At 32.6% G+C, this 20084-nt stretch overlaps 1 protein-coding gene across 1 annotated transcript in view; it reads right to left on the minus strand.

The window, feature by feature from the left end:
- Positions 1-946: 946 nt before the first annotated feature.
- LOC115889232 (general odorant-binding protein 70) overlaps positions 947-20084 on the minus strand; it is a 36806-nt gene continuing 17668 nt past the window's right edge. Inside the window, exons 4-6 of the mRNA XM_030909178.1 lie at positions 10710-10745; positions 5846-6002; positions 947-1214 (exon numbers count right to left, since the gene is read on the minus strand). Of these exons, the coding sequence (XP_030765038.1) occupies positions 1132-1214; positions 5846-6002; positions 10710-10745 (276 nt within the window). The 3' untranslated portion in view covers positions 947-1131. The remainder of the gene's footprint in view (positions 1215-5845; positions 6003-10709; positions 10746-20084) is intronic.

Below are 20084 nucleotides of genomic sequence, written 5' to 3' on the forward strand. Positions count from 1 at the left end.
GGACATACAATTATGCCTTGTTCTCGGCCATGATATTCCTTCCATTCTATATCCAACATCCAACTTAGCACACCTTCTGGTTCACAACAGGGCCTAGACTGGTCGGATGACATTTTAACAGAATAGCCCTTGATATCTCTTTCACACTTTTATTTAATAATTAAATAGGAGGGCTGGATGGTATAATTTCTAGAAAGAATAGCCTGTGAAATAAAAACTTCTGCATGGACATTACCTTTCTTACCTTTGATAAATGAGGTCTAAATTATAAGAAAATGCATTTTCTACGAAAACTTGAAGAGATGGGTAAAAAATGGTATAATACAATTTGATAGACAATTACATTGTGCATCTGATTCACGTAAAATATATAGGGTGTTCCATTTAAATTAAACAAGTTATTGCCGTTTAAAGCTAGTAATTATTTAATATATATTTTTGGACACTCTGTATAAGGTAGTAAAATTTTTATTATTGCAACACAATATCTGATCAATAAATAATCTTCAGTAAATATTTAGTATTAAAAAATTTGATACCCTGGGAGAAATAAAGCCTTAAAAATTTTACTGCCATTTCATAAAATTGAAAATATTTCAAAAACGGTAAGGTTTAAGTGTGATAAACCTTAACCAAATTTACCTTTATTTCGATCGTAGAATCCAAATATAGAATAATATACATATATAGGGTGTTCCATTTAAAAAAATAAAACTATAATATTTTTTACTTATTTGGGACACTCTGTATCTTGTAAAAATATTTTTAAATTGTAGCTCTAATAGACCTTCAACGAACCCAAAACTTAGAATTTGTAAAAATGTAATCGTTTAGCTACAATACTCCGTGTCGTATGTGGTGAACCAACACTGTATATAACGACGATATTTTAACGACTGTATTTTTAATTATATTTCTATTTTTATATATAAAATGAAACAAAACAAAAGTATCATTTATGTATTTTTTATTTTAAAATTGTAATTACTTCTCTATAAACATGTTAAATGTCGAGATATAGTGATAAATACAGTGCATAAATATTTTTGTTGACTAGAAAATATATCTAAAAATAATCTAAGCTCAAAGTTAGTAATGTAACACAAAATTCAAGTACAGTACTCATAATGTTTATGGAGTTTGTCCGCAGTACTTGGCTACTTCTTCGGAAACACAATCAAATACATCATAAGCTACATCGCAGACCTTGGATTCTAAAACAGAATTAAATCAAGCATAAAACCTAACTTTATTTGAGGTAACACGCGTACAGGGTGTTCCATTTTCGTGTGTTTTATGGGGTTTATCGTTGATGCGTATTGATACAAAGATGCACACAGATTTGTCCTAGCGCCTTGGTTTCTAAAATACACGGCGTATTTGAAAATGTTTCATTTTTTGACCCCTTTTAATCTTGGTTATCTTATTAAAACTTATCGAAAAGGTGGAAATTGAGCCCGTAGAGTGTTTTACGTAAAAACCAGTGGCGTAACTAGTTTTTCGCTGTGAGCTATAATTTTCTAGATAGGACACCCTGTATATTATTATTTTATTTGCGTTGTCATGAGCTTTCTAAAAATATAATATTGTTACTGGTTCCGCTGTTTTCTGGTTGTTTGGCTGTGTTTTTTTGCAATCTTCAGTTTACAATCGTGATTTTGTATTTTTGAATTTTTTTGAACTTTGTTTTGTGTTTGATTTTTAAGATCTTTATTAAAGGTAAGGTTTCAGTTAAAGGTCTTTGATTTATCTAACAATTTTATTTAATAATCCGAGAAAGTGAGGTGAGGTAACCTAACCAAGTCCAAATATTCGTGAATTTTATTTTTTAACAATGTAATATTTACAACGCCATATATTTTTACAAAAAAAAAATTGATCAACTCCATATTTTTATACATAAACTCCACAATGTGATATTACACAATTGTTCAAGTCCATATGTAAAAAATACACGTAAATAAAACATTGTTTCTACTGGACGTCACTTTCTCTTGTATTCCAACGATATTTGTTTTGTGTTCTTAAATCTGGTACTATAATAAATATTATACTTTTTAATCTGTTGTTTTATTTCTTTGTAAAATGTTTCATGGTATAATTTTCTGTAAATTAAAATAAATTATTTATTGTAGGTTTTTATGCACATAAAATGATATAAGCAAACCATTTAACACTTTACAATAGTTTAACCTGGTTTAACCTTTATATATAAATCCTTGTTTTTTACCATTTGACTTGTTTGCTAACTTGGGACCAATCAGATGACTACACATTATTTTGTAGAAATCTGATTGGCTCTAACTGGCGAACAAGTCAATACGTCTTGCTTATAAATAAATTGCATCTATTTAAATTTGCCGCCACCTTTGTTACTTTCCTGGGTGGCTAGATGGCGCCACTTCAATATACAGATTACAGATTTCTTTACAAATTTGAAACCGTTTTGAAACTAAAAAATGCATGGGAGTTAGCGTTCTTCTTTAGTGCGTTCTGTGGTCGTTCGTTTCCCAAATGATGTCGCCACGCTTCTTGCCAATACAAACATCTTTAAGGTTGTTTGCTCCTCCGAAAGATGTCGCCATGCACCTTGCCATTTAATATAAATACAAAGTTTGCCTTTTAATATAAATACATAGTAGTTTAAAAGGTATTACCATTTTCTTTTATTTAATTTGTGCAGCTTTTAGATAACAACGCGTATATTCATAAATGATTCGTTTCGAAGATGCAGGGTGTAGATGTTTCAGTTTTATTTCGAATTTGTCCTAATAATTTCTCAACTACATTCTGTATTTGGATGAAAACTAGTATCTAGGGGTTTTTAACATGGGAAATTTGATTTCGATGTCAATATGACTCCTACTTGTAGGGGGCGCCACATACATCTTTTTTACCTGTTTTGAAGAGTAGTAACATTTCGTCCGTCCCTGTCACTACTGAGTGAAAAAATATACATTTCCGTAATTTTTTACGTAAAAACTATCTCTTCGTAGAAATCGCTACGAGCAACTGCTTTCAAGATATTTGGAATGGAAATAGTCAATACATATCATTGAGAAAAAGGAAACATGTTGATTAGATTATATTTGTTATTTTATTATTTGTTATTAGACTGATATGATAAATTTGTGAACTTTTGATTTTTTTAATCTAATCATGAATTCTTCTAGAAAAAATACGATAAAACAGTTATTGTTAAATCTTTGGTACAAAAACATTTCCAATTTGATATTACAGACTAATATGAAAAATTATGACGTATTGACTATTTCGATTCCAAATATCTTGAGAACCATTAATTGTAGCGATTTTTGTCAAGAGATATTTTTTACGTAGAAAATGAAAAAAATGTAATTTTTTTATTCGGTAGTGTATTAAAGGTGCGGATGAAAAGTTATAACTCTTCAAAACAGCTAAGTAATATGCAGGTGGCGTCTCCTACAAGTCATACTGACATCAAAATCGAATTTCTCATGTCAAAAAAACCCCAGACACCAATTTACATCCAAATATCGGCATTAGCTCAGAAATTATTTGCAAAAAATCGAAATAAAAATGAAACTTCTAAACCCTGTATCTCCGAAATTAAGCATTTTTAGACATACATCTATACGAACATTTTTATTTATTTTTGTCTCTAGAATATGCTTCCGAAGTTTCCAGAATACAGTTCAGACCACCCTGTATACAGGGTGTTTCAAAACAAATGCGAAAAATTTTAGGGGGTGATTCCTTGTTCAAAATAAAGGGTGGTTTGCTTTATAAACGTTGGGTCAAAAGTCAACCATTAGGGAGATATCGCGGTACAAAGATGGCGGAAAAATAATGTTTTTATTTTTTATCTTGAAAACGAAAAGAGATAGACTAATGAACCCCTATCATTCTTGTTAACGAAATTTAAAGAAAAATCTTATCAAACACATGCAAATGCTTTAATTTGGATAGTTTAGTTTGTTTAGAAACTTTTTTACCTCTTGTGTTTTTTTGATAAAACTCACCGATTGGAAATTAAAAAATAAAATGTAAAGCATTACATGTCAGGACAAAAAACATTTAGCACGTGATGTGAAATCCGCATCTTTGTTCTCTACTCATAATCGAGAAACCCTGCAAAACACGAAAACGGGACACCCTGTACAGGGTGGGTCAAATTCGACGCTTTTAAATGGAAACACCCTTTTCTATAGCAGATAGACGAAAACTAATATCGGTGTCTGGAGCTCAATTTTCATCAAAACCATGATGGTGAAAACCGCACATCAATATCTGTTACCGTTTAGGAGTTACGAGGTGTTTTTCAAAAATGTGCATTTTTAACAAATCACTGTAACTTTTTTGCAATGGAAAATTTTGCATTTCTATGAAAACATTTCCAAAGCACCTTTTTACGGAGAATTTAATGGCATAAGTATAATTTTTTTAAAATTAATAATTTAAGAGTTATCAACAGAAAAATTGATTTTTTATTTGGGACAAAGAATTTAAAATTACCTTTCCAAAAATATAGCACACTTGATATTTTGTTATATTCCCCTTCGAAATACAGAATTTTTAAAAGTTTGCCACTTTTAACTAGTAGGCTTTGGACACCTTATTGATGATATGCCCTTAATGGAACTCGAAAACATATTTTTCCAGCAAGAAGAGGCACCGCCTCAGAACGATGAAGTTATCAGCAAATTTTTGCAGCCAATTTCAAGAATAATTGAATAGCTAACCAAGATCCCAGCCGTTGTGAGCCGTTGTGATCACACCTGACTTAGTGTCCATGGATCTAATCCTATGGATATATTTGCGGAAGAATAAAGGTTCCTTATTCTTCCGTATAATCTAGACAAGAATTAGAAATACTTAGCAGTTATGAGAGGGATTTTCTCACCCCCACTGAGTTAAGGAATTCCGCGAGAATTGTTCAGAAACGGCCCCGTCTGTCCATAACAGAAGATGGTCGATATAACAGAAGACGGTCGAACACCTGTAGCTAAATCTCATGTCTTGGTTTGCTATTTATTTTTATTGTTATCAGATATAGTTTAAATGTGTTGATGTTGGTTAAATATATTTTAAATTGTTATAAAATTCTGCATCTCTCATAGCAAATATTATTTTCGTTTTAACTGATGCTCACAGCTAGAATTTTTTTGCATTACAGCCGGTGCCATTCAAAGCCTACTTAATTAAAGCGGGCGAATTTTTGTATACTCTATATCTCGAAGTTGAATCGAGCAAAATATCAAGTGTGTTATATTTTTGGAAAGGTAATTTTAAATTATTTTCAATAAATTAAAGATATACAGGGTGTCTCATATAAAAAATCAAATTTTCAGTTGATAATTCTAAAATTATTAATTTTAAAAAAATTATACTTAAACCATTAAATTCTACGTAAAAAGGTGCTTTGGAAATGTTTTCATAAAAATACAAAATTTTCCATAGCAAAAAAGTTACAGCGATTTATTAAAAATGCATATTTTTGAGAAACACCCCGTAACTCCGAAACAGTAACAGATATCGATATGCGGTTTTCACCATCATGTTTATGACAAAAATTGAGCTCCAGACACCGATATTAGTTTTTGTCCATCTCCTATAGAAAAGGGTGTTTCCATTTAAAAGCGTCGAATTTGGCCCACCCTGTACATTATTAATTATTTAAGCCTTTGTTTATTAAATCGAAACTAATAGTTATACCTTTCTTCTCAATAAATTTTAATTGAACATTTTTGATTTATGTAATTGAATAATACATGTATTATTCAATTAAAGCAATTTCCGTAGGTGTAAATATTCATGTCAGTATTATTTTCCAAAATGATTTCGTAAACTAGCTAAAATTATTTACCTTCTAAAGATAATGGAGTAACCAATAATTTTTTTTGAACTTGAGTTAAACAGGTTTGCACGGCTTGTTTTGTGGCTGTCACGTATTCCTTTTGAGTGACGCCTTCTGTATAAAGTGTTACAAGTCCTTCTTCAGTAGGAAATCCGTTTTCATTAACCTAAAACATCAAAAAATTCAAAAATATCCCTTTTTAATTTAAAAATCCTCTTTTTATTAAATATTACAATTTGGAAAATATTAATTATTTTGGAATTTGTTATGAAAATTTTTGTTTAATAAATAAATGAACAAAACATACAGGGTGTTCAAAAAATGCACGGCTAAATTTTAGGTGGTGCTTCCTTATTAAAAAAATATGAAAAAAGTTTCTACCGTCTGTTTTTCAAAAGGGCCCTATAACTTTTTTTATTTTTTCAGATAAAAAATCATATTTGGTATGTAAGTATACGACATACATCAGGATATATTGACGTATTCATTTACTTTCCTGTTTCACCGGAAATGACTACAACTTTTGAAATTTAAATGGTACCCTAGATATTTTCAGTAGCGGACTAAACTAAACCTGTCAGGGGCCAGGGGCAGCGAAGCTAAATGTGGCACCGGTCTGTTTAGATAATGATATACTTCTAATGCACATTTTGTAAAAATTGAATGACGTATGTATAATTGTTGACAAAATTCAAGTATTTATACAGGGTGTCCCAGGCTGAGCCTGCGTTAGAAGTTTCTAGAAAACTACAATATCTAGATACGAGGTTTTGTGCATATCATTGTTTCACAATGAGATCTATCGATTAAAAATATTTTCAATATGGCGGCACTTTCAGAAGTACCGGAAGTTGACAGCAACTTTCTTATTTTAAATGGGTGACCCCATTTTTTATTACATACTTAAATTCTCTGTAAAATTTTATGAATTTTGTTATTAAACACTCTATACCTAACGTTAACCGTTTTTGAGAAAAAAAATATTTATAATTTTTGGAGGAAAAAAACTGCTTGTCAAAAATATGTATATAGCCTAAACGTCAAATTTAGTGATTGCCACAGCCACTGTGCCATAAAGAGAAGACATGTGGCTATCTATGTAAAAAATTAAATTGTCCGAATGTCATATATATAATAATGGCCGCAGCTGTCATGGAATTGAGCGATTAAAAAATTATCATAAATCATTTTTTTTCAAATGGAAATCCACTTTTTTTATTTCACTCCTGAAAAGACTTTCGTTACTTTCGTTTTTAAAATTTGTTACTTTTTGACTATACATGTTCCTGTACCTAAAATAAATCGTTTTTAAGTTATTTAAGATTTAGCTTTAAAGCGTATATGTTTCTTGCTTTTAACCAGAAGCCTATGACAGTATATTATCGATCATCATTTCCAAGCTAACTTTGCGCTGTTTTTTTTTTCAATCTTACGGTATATTATTAATATATCAACTATTAGATATCACTAAAGAACGAAAATACGAGATATATTATTTATATAAATACACTTTTTAAACTTTTAAGCAGCTGTATAGTTATAATATAGGAAATTCAAATAATTCATTTTTTGACAGATGGAAATAAATTGTCTGACTGTTTGACACTCAATGTCAAAGGAAGCTAGATAAAATCAAGAAAAATAGGTATACGTTTTGAAACTAAATCTTAAATAACTTATAAACGATTTATTTTAGGTATAAGGAATATGTCTAGTTAAAACGTAACGAATTGGAAAACCCTTTCACTAGTGAAATAAAAAAAGAGCGGTGTACTTTTGAAAAAAAAAATTATGATAATTTTTTAATCGCTCCATTCCATGACAGCTACCCCATTGTTAACATTACTACTTTTTCAGTGAATCTTTAAATCTGTTGTTTTTTGTTAAGTTCGTTATTTAAACATATGTATGTAATACACTCATATTAACACTAATCATATTTTTACGTTTTTATTCATCATTTTCAATGCCCCCCCGGTTGCATCTTTGTAAAGGACTGTGAATTTTTTTCTTAAAAATGCCTCCAGGGAAATACCGCGACAAAATATCGCGATTTTGTAAGTCCTCCAAGATCCGAGGGGCCCCTTCGCTGTCTCAGACCCGTGACCCCCGTTATACTAAAAACTCGACTAAAGACTTCTTTCACTGCTCATCAGTAATGAAGCTAGAATACAAGTTATGCTGTGCACTGGTTGTAATTTAAAATGTTTATTCAGTAAAAATAAATATCTTTCTGAATTTCAGTCTGAAAATATCTCGGAAAATATATAAAAAAATAATAATTATTCGATATTTTAAACAAAGAAAATTACCCCTTGATTTAATTTCCTAAATAGAAAATGCCATTCACAATTACTGGGGCCTGCTAATTGATAATTAAGTAAATATCTGCTTCCATTTATGCTGTTTATAGTTGGCGTATACGTATGGTTTGCATACTCCACCTACAAACTGCTTTATAACTACTGAATACATATTGGTCTTGTTTGCCAGTTGAATAAAAAATTACTTATTAAGATTAGGAGGCCCCCTAAAAGACGGGGCCCGGGGCGGACCTCCCCTTCCGCCCCCCCCCTCCCTTAGTACGCCACTGGATATTTTTTAATGTATATGATAGAAAGATGAAGACATTCTGAATAGAATGATATATTTTATGTCAACTGTTGACATTTTCAATTCAAAAAATAGCATTTTATTATAGCAAGTTATTCATTAAATTTCAATCTAGAATGCCATGGCTGTGTTAAAACCACTAATATTTAATCAAGGAGCTTTGGAAAATTAGATTTGATCGTTTAATGTTTTTCGTGTTTTTTTCCTGATCAGTTAAAAGATATCCTATATTTTTAATCATAACTCAATTTTTTTCATATTTCAAATGAACGAGGGTGGCTCATTAGCATATTTGGAAAAAGCATTTTTTAAGAATAATTTGGTACAACATACTTGGTATTTTGAGCCAAATTGTCGTTACATTTATGGCCATAATACAGAATGAAATTTAAATTGCTATTCTTTTTAATTGTCAAAAAATGTCAAAAATTGACATATTAAATGTCATTCTATTCAGAATAGCATTTTCTATCAAATAAAGTAAATAATACCAATAGTCTAATATCCGGCTGCAGTATTATTATGCTCATCATATTTTTAATCAAAACCTAATTTTTACGTATATTTATGAATAGGGGAATACACTTTTAACAGTTTAATTAATAATAATAATAACTAATTTTGGAGATGACATTACAATCAAAAAGTTTTGAATGTAATAATGTAATAAAATAATAATAAAATAAATGTTATAATAATAAAAAAATGAATATGTAAAATTAAAGCTATTTTTATTCTGTGCATGAAGATTATATGAGTGCCTATCAAAAAGTTGCCGCAAATAGGAATTGCCACGGCGTTCCTAATACTTTATACAGACCCGAGAACAGTGCGTCGGGCATCTGTAGCTCCCATAATAAAAAACTTATAAATATATGAAGTGTTCATTTTTTAATTCTCCATCTAACCAAGGAATAATAACAGGGTATTTCATTTAAAAAAATCATCCCGATCCACTGACGCTTTTTTAGGAATTGCCACGGTGTTCCTAATACTTTATACAGACCCGAGAACAGTGCGTTGGGCATCTGTAGCTCCCATAATAAAAAACTTATAAATATATGAAGTGTTCATTTTTTAATTCTCCATCTAACCAAGGAATAATAACAGGGTATTTCATTTAAAAAAATTCACAGTCCTTTACAAAGATGCAACCGGGGGGGCATTGAAAATGATGAATAAAAACGTAAAAATATGATTAGTGTTAATATGAGTGTATTACATACATATGTTTAAATAACGAACTTAACAAAAAACAACAGATTTAAAGATTCACTGAAAAAGTAGTAATGTTAAAACATCAGTTATTATTTTTTTAATTTAGGAACGTATGTTCTAGGCATTTTGAAAACAATTTCAGTTATCCTAGAATAATAATAAGTTACTAGTAGAAAACGTAAATTTTACCTGTCTCATTTTTACTCCAACAGGTGTCTCACATTTACCCCCACACACGTCTCAATTTTACCCCAGAATAATTTTACGAGCGCTCGGGTCAGGTATCAAAGAAAGACTGTTGTATATGGTTCCAACGCATCACAAATCACAAGACAAACACAACAATATTCCGACTTTAAACGAGTCGCTCCGACAATTTAGGCTGCCGTGGCGGGAAAAGTTGGCGTCTTTTATTTGAAAGTTTTATGAGTGTTTTTTGTGATTTTTTTTTTGATTTTTTGTGCAAGGGAAAAAAGTACGAATACAAATAAACACCTAATAATATGCTGCATATAAGAAAATTCAGTGGCGTACATTTTTTTATCAATTATTTTTGATAAGGTGCCAAATATAATTAGAAATAACACTGACAGGTTTCAAGAAAGTCGGCTACAGGGTATTTAAGTTTCTTACAAAAAAGTGTTTCTTAAAATTTACGATTCTGTGTCTTTAAACCATCACCGAGCCTATGCTTATAGAAAATGTTCTCCAAATTTTTTGATCAGGAATCCCCTCCCCAAAATATACACTAACATATAAAATAGCAATGCATTTTTCGAACACTCCGTATAGAGCCAATGTGGAAAATATAAGATTTCTTTACAACCTGTTCTAACCTAACAATTTATGTGTCTTTATTCTTCTTTTTCTAATTTAACAAAACAATGGTGCATTATTCTAGTAAATAACTGTTGTGATAAAGATAATATTTTTTTCAAAGAGTAAAAATACGATCTAATTGCATGATAATACATTTTCCTTGAATAAGTAATTTGTTCTAAGCCTCTTAGTTTGTAGTTGTGTAAGAAAGTAATATACTTACAGCGTCCAATTTGCGGTATACACATTGAAGAAGGCACTGAAAAATAATAAAAAAAAATTAGAAGAGTTATTATATTAAAACTTTATTAAAATGTGATATATGAATAATATATTATATTGAATATATATTGTATATATTGTAGAACACTCTTAATATGAGATCATGATAAAGTTAAATCAATCGAGAATGCAAGTCCCTCAATATATTTTTGGATACCAGGGCCGGATTATCCTTGAGGTTTTATGGGCAATTGAAGGGTCTACAAAGACTAAAAGCTTAAGCAGCGCGAGGCCCACGGGATTTTAATATAAAGTGTAATAAATCAAACTATAAAAGTTGCTTAAAAACAGAGATTGTTGTGTTAATCCAGGAGTCTGGCCATACTTTCCATTTTCTAAACTAAACTAAAATAATATATTTCCTTGATGCCTTCTGACGAGGCATTCCTAAAAATTGAAGAAGGCTCTGACTAGTGCTACCATACTTAGCTATCCTCTTGGCAACGGAAATTTTATATTGGATACCAACGACGCTAGCAATGTTGGATTAGGCGCTGTTCTATCTCAAATCCAGGATTGTCGAGAAAAAGTAACTGGTTATTTTAGTAAGACCTTGTCAAATCCAGAAAGGAACTACTTACTGTGTGGCCAGACGAGAATTACTAGCAGTAGTTAAAGCAGTGGAACAGTTCTACAAGTATCTCTATGGAAGAAAGTTCTTGTTAAGAACAGACCATGCTGCATTGAAATGGCTGTTGCAGTTTAAGAATCCTGAAGGGCAGGTAGCTAGATGGATCGAACGATTACAAGAATTCGACTTTGACACAGAACTTCGAGCTGGGGCAATCCATCGAAATGCCGACGCACTTTCCAGGAGACTTGCGCTAAGGACTGTAAGCATTGTTCCCGAGCAGAAGAGAAAGAAGCGAAACTCCTAAGAACAACTGTGGTTAATGATACTTGGCAACCAGAAGATCTTGCAAACGACCAAATCAGTGACCTAGAATTACGCTTAGTGATTAACTGGAAAAACGCGGACCAAAGACCAACGTGGGAGGAAGTTTGCAGATATTCGCCGAACGTGAAAGTAATCCGTTATCTATGACCAAGGAATTCCACTGGGCCCAGTACGACGGCCCAGTGGAATTCCTTGGTCATAGATAACGGATTACTTCGCCGTGTGATCGAGAGACCGGAGGGACAAGAAGAGAGAAGGCGCGGTAAAAAAGGTGCGAGACAAAAGCGCGGTAAAGCCCCAATGCGCCAGTACAATGTAGGCAGTCCCTTTGAAGGAATAGCGATCGACATGGCATCCTTTCCCGGAGACGAACGATGGCAACAAATACATTGTGGTAGTAATGGATTACTTCAGCAAATGGGTCGAGGCCTACGCGTTGCCAAATCAAGAAGCGTCCACCATTGCTGATGTCCTTGTTAAAGAATGGATCTGCAGGTTTGGTGTTCCCATGGAGCTTCATTCAGATCAGGGAAGAAGCTTCGTGTCCAATCTGTTCCAAAGCGTCTGTGAAGTCCTTAACATCCGCAAGACCAGGACGACGGCCCTACATCCACAATCCGACGGGATGGTTGACCGCATGAATAGAAGCATCAACCGTTATTTGGCCAAAGTAGTCTCTGACCACCAAAGAGACTGGGACAAATTCCTTCACCTGTTCCTGTTGGCCTATCGTTCATCCGTCCAAGAATCTACAGGGCAAACTCCAGCCAGCATCGCTATGGGACGGGAAGTGCGCCTACCCTGTCATCTGAAATTTCGTTGCCGACCGGGAGAAGAAGTCGCCAGAGAAGATTATGTCCACACACTACGACAAAGGATGGACGACATCCATCAGCGAGTCCGCCTAAATATTCAAAGTGCTATTGACCGAATGAAAGAACACTACGACATTCAAGCTGAGCATGGAAGATACCAACCAGGGAAGTTGGTGTGGCTATACAACCCGCAGAGACGTCGTGGGTTATCTCCGAAGCTACAATCCTCGTGGGAAGGGCCATACGAAGGCATGGATAGGATTAATGACGTCGTATACCAAAATATACTTTTGGCAAATATATTTGCCAAAAGGAAAACCGAGGGTAGTCCATTTCAACCGTTTGAGCCCCTACCCAGGCGAAATAGAAGATCGTGCTGGGACCCTGAGAACCTGCAGCTTTGATCCCCTTGATTCGGAGATGTCCTATGACGACTTCATGGCCCGATACAACAACAGAAGGCTCGCTATGGTGTGACCAAAGAAGAACAACGAAACCTCTTTTCCGTGCCTCCTGATTATTCGCTCGCTCACTGTGTAGCCCGAGATTTGCGAAGGTCCAGAGGAATCGCTGCGACGTTCACTGAGAAGTTTGGGCGTGTCGGAGAACTACGCCGACAGGATCCAGAGGTTGGCAGCATCTTGAGGCTGACAGACAATGCGCATGGCCAAGCAAGACACATCTTCTACCTAGTTACCAAGGAATGGTCCCCGAGTAAGCCGACTTATCTCAATCTATGAAAGACCCTGATTGAACTGAGAGAAGCCCTGCTAAACAACAACATTACACGATTAGCTATTCCGAAGCTGGCGTGTGGACTCGATGGTTTGAATTGGCGTACAATCCGAAACATGATTGAAGTCTTGTTTAGATTTACGGGAATCGAGATCCTCGTTTGCTGCTACAACCCAAAGCTGAGATCGGGAGAGAAAACTGTAGACTGCTATTTCTACCAGACTTCTCAATGTACCAGGGGCCAGCTTTGCAAATACCTTCATTCACCGTGTTCATCTCGAGATGAGCATGTACCTAATAAGGGGGCAGTGTTGCGGACCCGTGTGGACTCGACCTAACCTAACTATATGTCCCGCCCTCAGATGACCTTAACATCGCATTAAAGAATAGACACCGTAATGATTCAAATCAAATCAAATCAAATCAAATCAAATCAAATCAAATCAAATCAAATCAAATCCAAATCAAATCAAATCAAATCAAATCAAATCAAATCAAATCAAATCAAATCAAATCAAATCAAATCAAATCAAATCAAATCAAATCAAAATATTTATTTATCAGTATTAAATGTTTATATATTTTAATATACAAATGTAATATATATAAATACCGACAAAAAAAATTCATTCGAACGTTCGAGAAGAATCGAGTTCCACTGGAATAGAGTAGTACATACGAGAACATTCGAAACCTTCTCTATGCTCCTAACGATCTATGGACTATTCTAGAGCTCTTTAGCTGTGGGTATAAAAGCTGGCGGCTGGAGCCTGAAAGGACAGATATAAATAGACGAGTACAGTTGACACGCTAAATTCAAAATAAATTCTTTCTAGATAAATAGTTGTAAATCGTTTATAAATAGTTCTTTAAGTCTTTTATCATTATTGTTTTTGTTAATTAGTGTTAAATAAATTGTGTTTAAATAAATTGTGACTTTCTATCCACACGGAACCGACGAAAAACGTAACAATAGTAAATGTTCAAAGTGATCACCATTCATTTCAATGCAGACATCTAATCTTCTCCACGATCTGCGTACCCTGTGGAATACCCTTGGTGTTGTCCGAATTTGATTGGAACAGTCAATAATGCGTCGTAGTTGCTCTTCAGTATTAATCGGCACTGAGTAAACCAATTTTTTTTAAAACCAAAAAAGTTTATTTCGTTTTTAAAGCAATAAGATGTTTTAAATATCATGAAATTTATGATTTTCCAATTAATTATTTAATAACTACTTGGTTACTTTTGAACCGCCATAACTTTCATAAGTTTATATTGATTAATCAGTTAGCAATCCATCAGAGCAAACTCTTTGCCTTCAATTTTCTCGAAAACCATCGCTCTGGGCGATGTGCAACAAAAATACATTTTTGTAGGAAAAAGTATGTAGTTTTCAAAAAATAAACCCACGTTGCAAAAAAAATAACCTCAAAAAAGTTATTCGCGAAACAACCCCCTATCCTTGCAAAAACTACCCTTTCCGCTTTTCCAAATAATTTTTTACTATCACCATTTGATTTAGGGTCAACATTTATGGCAGAGGATTTTTTTTCGAAATTTTACCTCGTTTTTTAAGCCTACAATTTCAAAACAACCGTTTTTTTTTAAATTCACCCTTTCAGTGCCCGTAACTCCCTTAATATGCATTTTCCACCCTATACTTATAGGAACTTTTTTTATTATTTTTAGGGGTACTATCACCCCCCGATTTTTTTACACCATTTCAATGACACCCTGTATATTCTATATTCGGGGTACAAGCATTGGTACCTCAGAAACCGTAACAGATACGAACATGATTAAATTGGGGCAAATTTGCGCCTTGGGATGGTTTGGTTTGGTTTGTTTTATCCCCCAACTGTAATGAATATATTTTGTTTGTATTGTTGCTGTAATAATAAGAGCCTTGTCATTTTTAATAAAATCCCAAAATTCTCATATGCGATATATTAAAATTAAATGGCATTTGAAGTTCCGTTTTAATAAGCTTAACTGAACATCTATTTCTAACATCTGTCTACTTAAACATCATACGTGAAAATATATAAATAACAACCTTAAACAATGAAGGCATATAATTTATTCTAGTTTTAAAAATACTTTATTTTTTTATTTAAAATTTTTGTATCCCTTTTGTCATATTTCCTTTACGCAAGTTTTTATTATCGAATATTCATTAAACAGTATCTACTTCTTTTAATTCTAAAATTTCTTAGATTTTAATCAATTTAAGAAATTAATAAACATGTATTTTTAATAATAAACTTTACAATTTTATTGTTTAGTAAAAACGTGGCTATTAAACAAATACAATTCGGGACATTAAGGCTTTGCGTGTGGACGCGGGACTTTTGGATCAAAATCGGGACGGGTGGCAACTCTGTTCTTGAGTACCAACGATATGCTACACATAATATTTTTATTTTGTTTCGGTTCTTTTTTACTTAAACTAATTTTACGTCTTTTACGTTTATATGAAATTGAAAGATCAATCGTAAACAATATTTAGAAATACCGATTTAAAAGGCCCGTTTGTATTTTTTTTAGATACTTATTCATAGTTTATATTTGTTTTGTATTTTATTTTTACATTTCCTCTTTTATGCTTTAGATTTTATTGATACTACTAATATTCTTACTAACAAGAAGTATCGGATATGCTACAGAATGAAGCAAAAAAGTCCCAGTGGAATAAACGTACCAAATGGAAACTGGGTATCAGAAGACATCGGAGAAATTCCAGGAACATATAACAAGTTATTAATATAATAATAAATGAAGTAATACTAAAACATGTTCATTTTAATTAAGATTACTAATAGTATATTCATACTGAATTAATATTCATTAATATAATTTGAATCTACTACACTGTATATAACTTTACGAATATAAAAGCAATTTATCAAATCATTATTTTCTTGCAATGTGATACGAGCTCAACCCTGATTGTTATCCCTCAGATATATCCGTATACACCACTTCCGTCAAAACTGCCTGAAATATAGACCATAACCAGTGACTGTGGCCTTGAAAATCTGATTTTTTATACCTAATAATTGCTAATAACAAGGAATATAATTTCTTGGTTATGAAAGTAACAAGTAAATTTAATTTGTGTATGAGACAGAAAATCTGTCTTTCATAAATTTGTCATATTTAACAGAAACTATAATATATTTTTTTGCCTTAATGAATTAATACCACCATTTACCGCAGTATACTTGCTCCGTATCATAATTTTTACTGAACGTATTAATATTCCAATGTCAAATCTCGTGTTTCGCTCTAATAATGATCTGTGTAAATATTTAATATATAATCTAATAATATTATTGACGATGTTCTGTATGGGTATCTGGAAAACTACTTGCGCTACAGAGTCGGTTATATGGGGAAAGGACTGCAGTTTCTTGAAGACAAATATACAGGGTTGTTCGCCACATACGACACGGAGTATTGTAGCTAAACGATTAGATTTTTGCAAATTGTAAGTTTTGGGTTTGTTGGAGGACTATGAGAGCTACAATTTAAAAATATTTTTACAAGATACAGAGTGTCCCAAATAAATAAAAAAAATTAAAGTTGTATTTTTTAAATGGAACACCCTGAATATTATTACATTTTTAGTTTCTACGATTAAAATAAAGGTAAATTTGATTAAAGTTTATCGCATTTTAATCTGACCGTTTTGGAAATATTTACGTTTTTGTCAAAATGCAGTAATAATTTTAATGCTTCATTTCTGTAGGCGTATTTAAGTGTTTAAAACCAAATATTGTACTGAAGTATTTCAATTCACTAAATTTTATGTTGCAATAATAACAATTATACTACCTTATACAGAGTGTCTAAAAATTTATTTTAAATAATTATTTGCTTTAAACGGCAATAACTTGTATATTTTATGAGAATCAGATGCACAATTTAATTGTCAATCAAATTGTATTATACCATTTTTTACCATATCACATCAAGTTTTCGTAGAAAATTCAATTTTTTATAATTTAGACCTCATTTATCAATATACCTATGGAATATTGACATTTTAGATTATTTTTAAAAATGTAACAATTTTTTGAAGAGTACAGATACTAATATTGTAGATATAGTTCGTTTATTTCATTAAAAAATTAAAAACTGTTTAAATATTTGTTAAAGAGGGCCAATTAATATGATTCCAGTATTCAAACTACAGTAATTGACTGTTGGCGTTGATTAATAATAATAGCTCCAAATACTAAAAAACTGAATTTTGTATGTGTATTAGACAGTGTGGTAAAAAGTAACACCTTAAAAATTTTATTTCATTTTTTGACGAATGCTTATTTATAACAGAGCCGTTCATTTTCATAACTTATTATTATATTGATTTCTGATTCAAATCCACATTTATTTAGAATAGTTTATTAACTTACACAATTAAGGATGTAATTAATTAATATTTAGGCGGAAATAATGGTAGTATATTTAATTGCTATACTCTTTTATAAAGATTTAAATAATTTTCTTTTTGTATATGTCGGAATATTTATAATTTAATGATTAAATGTTTTTGTTGTCGATTCGAAGGGATTTAAAAACCCGTTTCCCGAAATATACAAATGGGCTACTAATATTATTACTAGCAATGTTTTTAGCACCTGCACATTTTGTACATTTGTTGTTATAAAAACAATCTAAAATGTCAATATTCCGGATATATTGATAAATGAGGTCTGAATTATAAAAAAATGCATTTTCTACGAAAACTTGAAGGGATAGTTATAAAAATGGTATAATACAGTTTGATAGACAATTAATTTGTGCATCTGATACTCCTACAATATTCAGGGTGTTCCATTTAAATTAAACAAGTTATTGCCGTTTAACTACAAATTATTTAAAATATTTTTTTAGGGACTCTGTATAAGGTAGTATTATTTTTATTATTGCAACACAATAACTGATCAATAAATAAACTTCAGTGAGTATTTAGTATAAAAAACTTTGATACCCTTGGAAAAATGAAGCCTTAAAATTTTTACTGCGATTGCACAAAATTGAAAATATTTCAAAAACGGTAAGGTGTAAGTGTGATAAACCTTAATTATATTTACCTTCATTTTAATCGTAGAATACAGGGTGTTCCATTTAAAATTATACAACTTTGATATTTTTTAATTATTATTTCGGACACTCTGTATCTTGTAAAAATATTTTTAAATTGTAGTTCTAATAGTTCTTCAATGAACCTAAAACTTACAATTTGTAAAAATCTAATGGTTTAGCGATAATAATCCGTGTCGTAGTCGTAAGTGGTGAACAACCCTGTAGAAAGGTTACATATTTGTTAGAGAACGACTTTCGATAGAGTGATTTCAACATGACGGAATATGTGTTTCCTTCATAATGAAAGAAATGTTAGAAAATATTTAGATCATAATTATTTAAACTCATGGATAGCAAGAGGTAAAGAAAACAACCTTTACAGGAGAACTTGCATATCAAGAGCACTCCAAGAGAAGATTTGAGAAGAGATTAATCTCGATCGCCGTCCTACGGCAAAAGCCTTCAATTCAGTTTTAAAAAGATGCATTATATGTACTCGAAACAATGGCGGACTTTTTGAATATTTGTTAAAATAACTTAAAGTGTATGGAGTACGACGGAGCATGTTGCACAACATGTTGTCGAATGGAGTTGTCGTCAACAAGTGCCTAGTGTATGTGTTGTGTGATGGTGTGTGGTTGTAACAGATAGTGTATATTGGTTAGTCAATATGTGCTAAGTATGTTAACATGTCAAAACGATCCCTAGTGAGTGGCCCGCTTTATTCTAATTGATTTCATACAGGATTTCCAAGTTTCATTCGGCACTGACTTTTCTACTATTCTAGGCCTGTCCTAAAAACCAGAACACGGCTTTAACACCGGTGTCGGACTGATACCGGTGGCCAAACTAGGGCTGGTGTACCGGCAATCTGGTGTGCCAGTGTCGACACCAACACCTGTGTTCATACCCACACCGGTGTTCATCTCGACAGCGGTTTTCATCTCGACACCGATATTCATCTCGACACCAGTGTTCATCATACTATTGTTCATCTCGACATCGGTGTTCATCTCGATATCGGTATTCATCTCCCCAACGATGTTCATCGCAACACCGATGTTGATCTCGACACTGGTGTTCATATCGACACCGGTATTCATTTCGACTCCAGTATTCATCTCGATACCAATTTTGGCTACGACACCGAGTTTTATCTCGACACCGGTGTTGATCTCAACTCAGATTTTGAATACTTCACCGGTTTTGATATCGACACCGGTGTTTTAGTAAACGGGTTAAAAATGAAATAGTTTTAATTAATAATTCATAATAAATGTGATAAATCGCCAGATAAAGAACTATAAAGTAAAATACTCACAAACACAAAGTATGCAGATATAACAATCTGACAACCCTGATGTAAGTAGATGTCAGATAACCGGTGTCGAAATAAATACCGGTGTCAATGTGAACACCGGTGTCGAGATAAACACCGGAGTCAATATGAACAACGGTGTCGAGATGAACACCGGTGTTGAGATGAACACCGGCGTTGAAATGAACACCGGTGATGTGGATCAACACCGGTGTCGACACCGGTACACCGGCGGAAACACCGGTTGTCATCAGCACCTTAAATCGGTATTGAAATCTCAACACCGAACAGTTGCTTGTCGCGAGGATGCGGTTAAACCGGTTAAAAATTGAGGTATTGAAGCCAATACCGAAAGTTGCGGAGGAACCTAAAATTTCTAGTTACACCACTGCTTATAGTCTGTATGTAACAACAATCTTTTAAAGGATATCGTGGGTGGTAGTTGTATAGCACAAT

This window comes from Sitophilus oryzae, unplaced genomic scaffold (genome assembly GCF_002938485.1).
Source record: "Sitophilus oryzae breed Bouriz unplaced genomic scaffold, Soryzae_2.0 scaffold_811_pilon_pilon, whole genome shotgun sequence".
In the NCBI taxonomy this organism is placed as follows: domain Eukaryota; kingdom Metazoa; phylum Arthropoda; class Insecta; order Coleoptera; family Curculionidae; genus Sitophilus; species Sitophilus oryzae.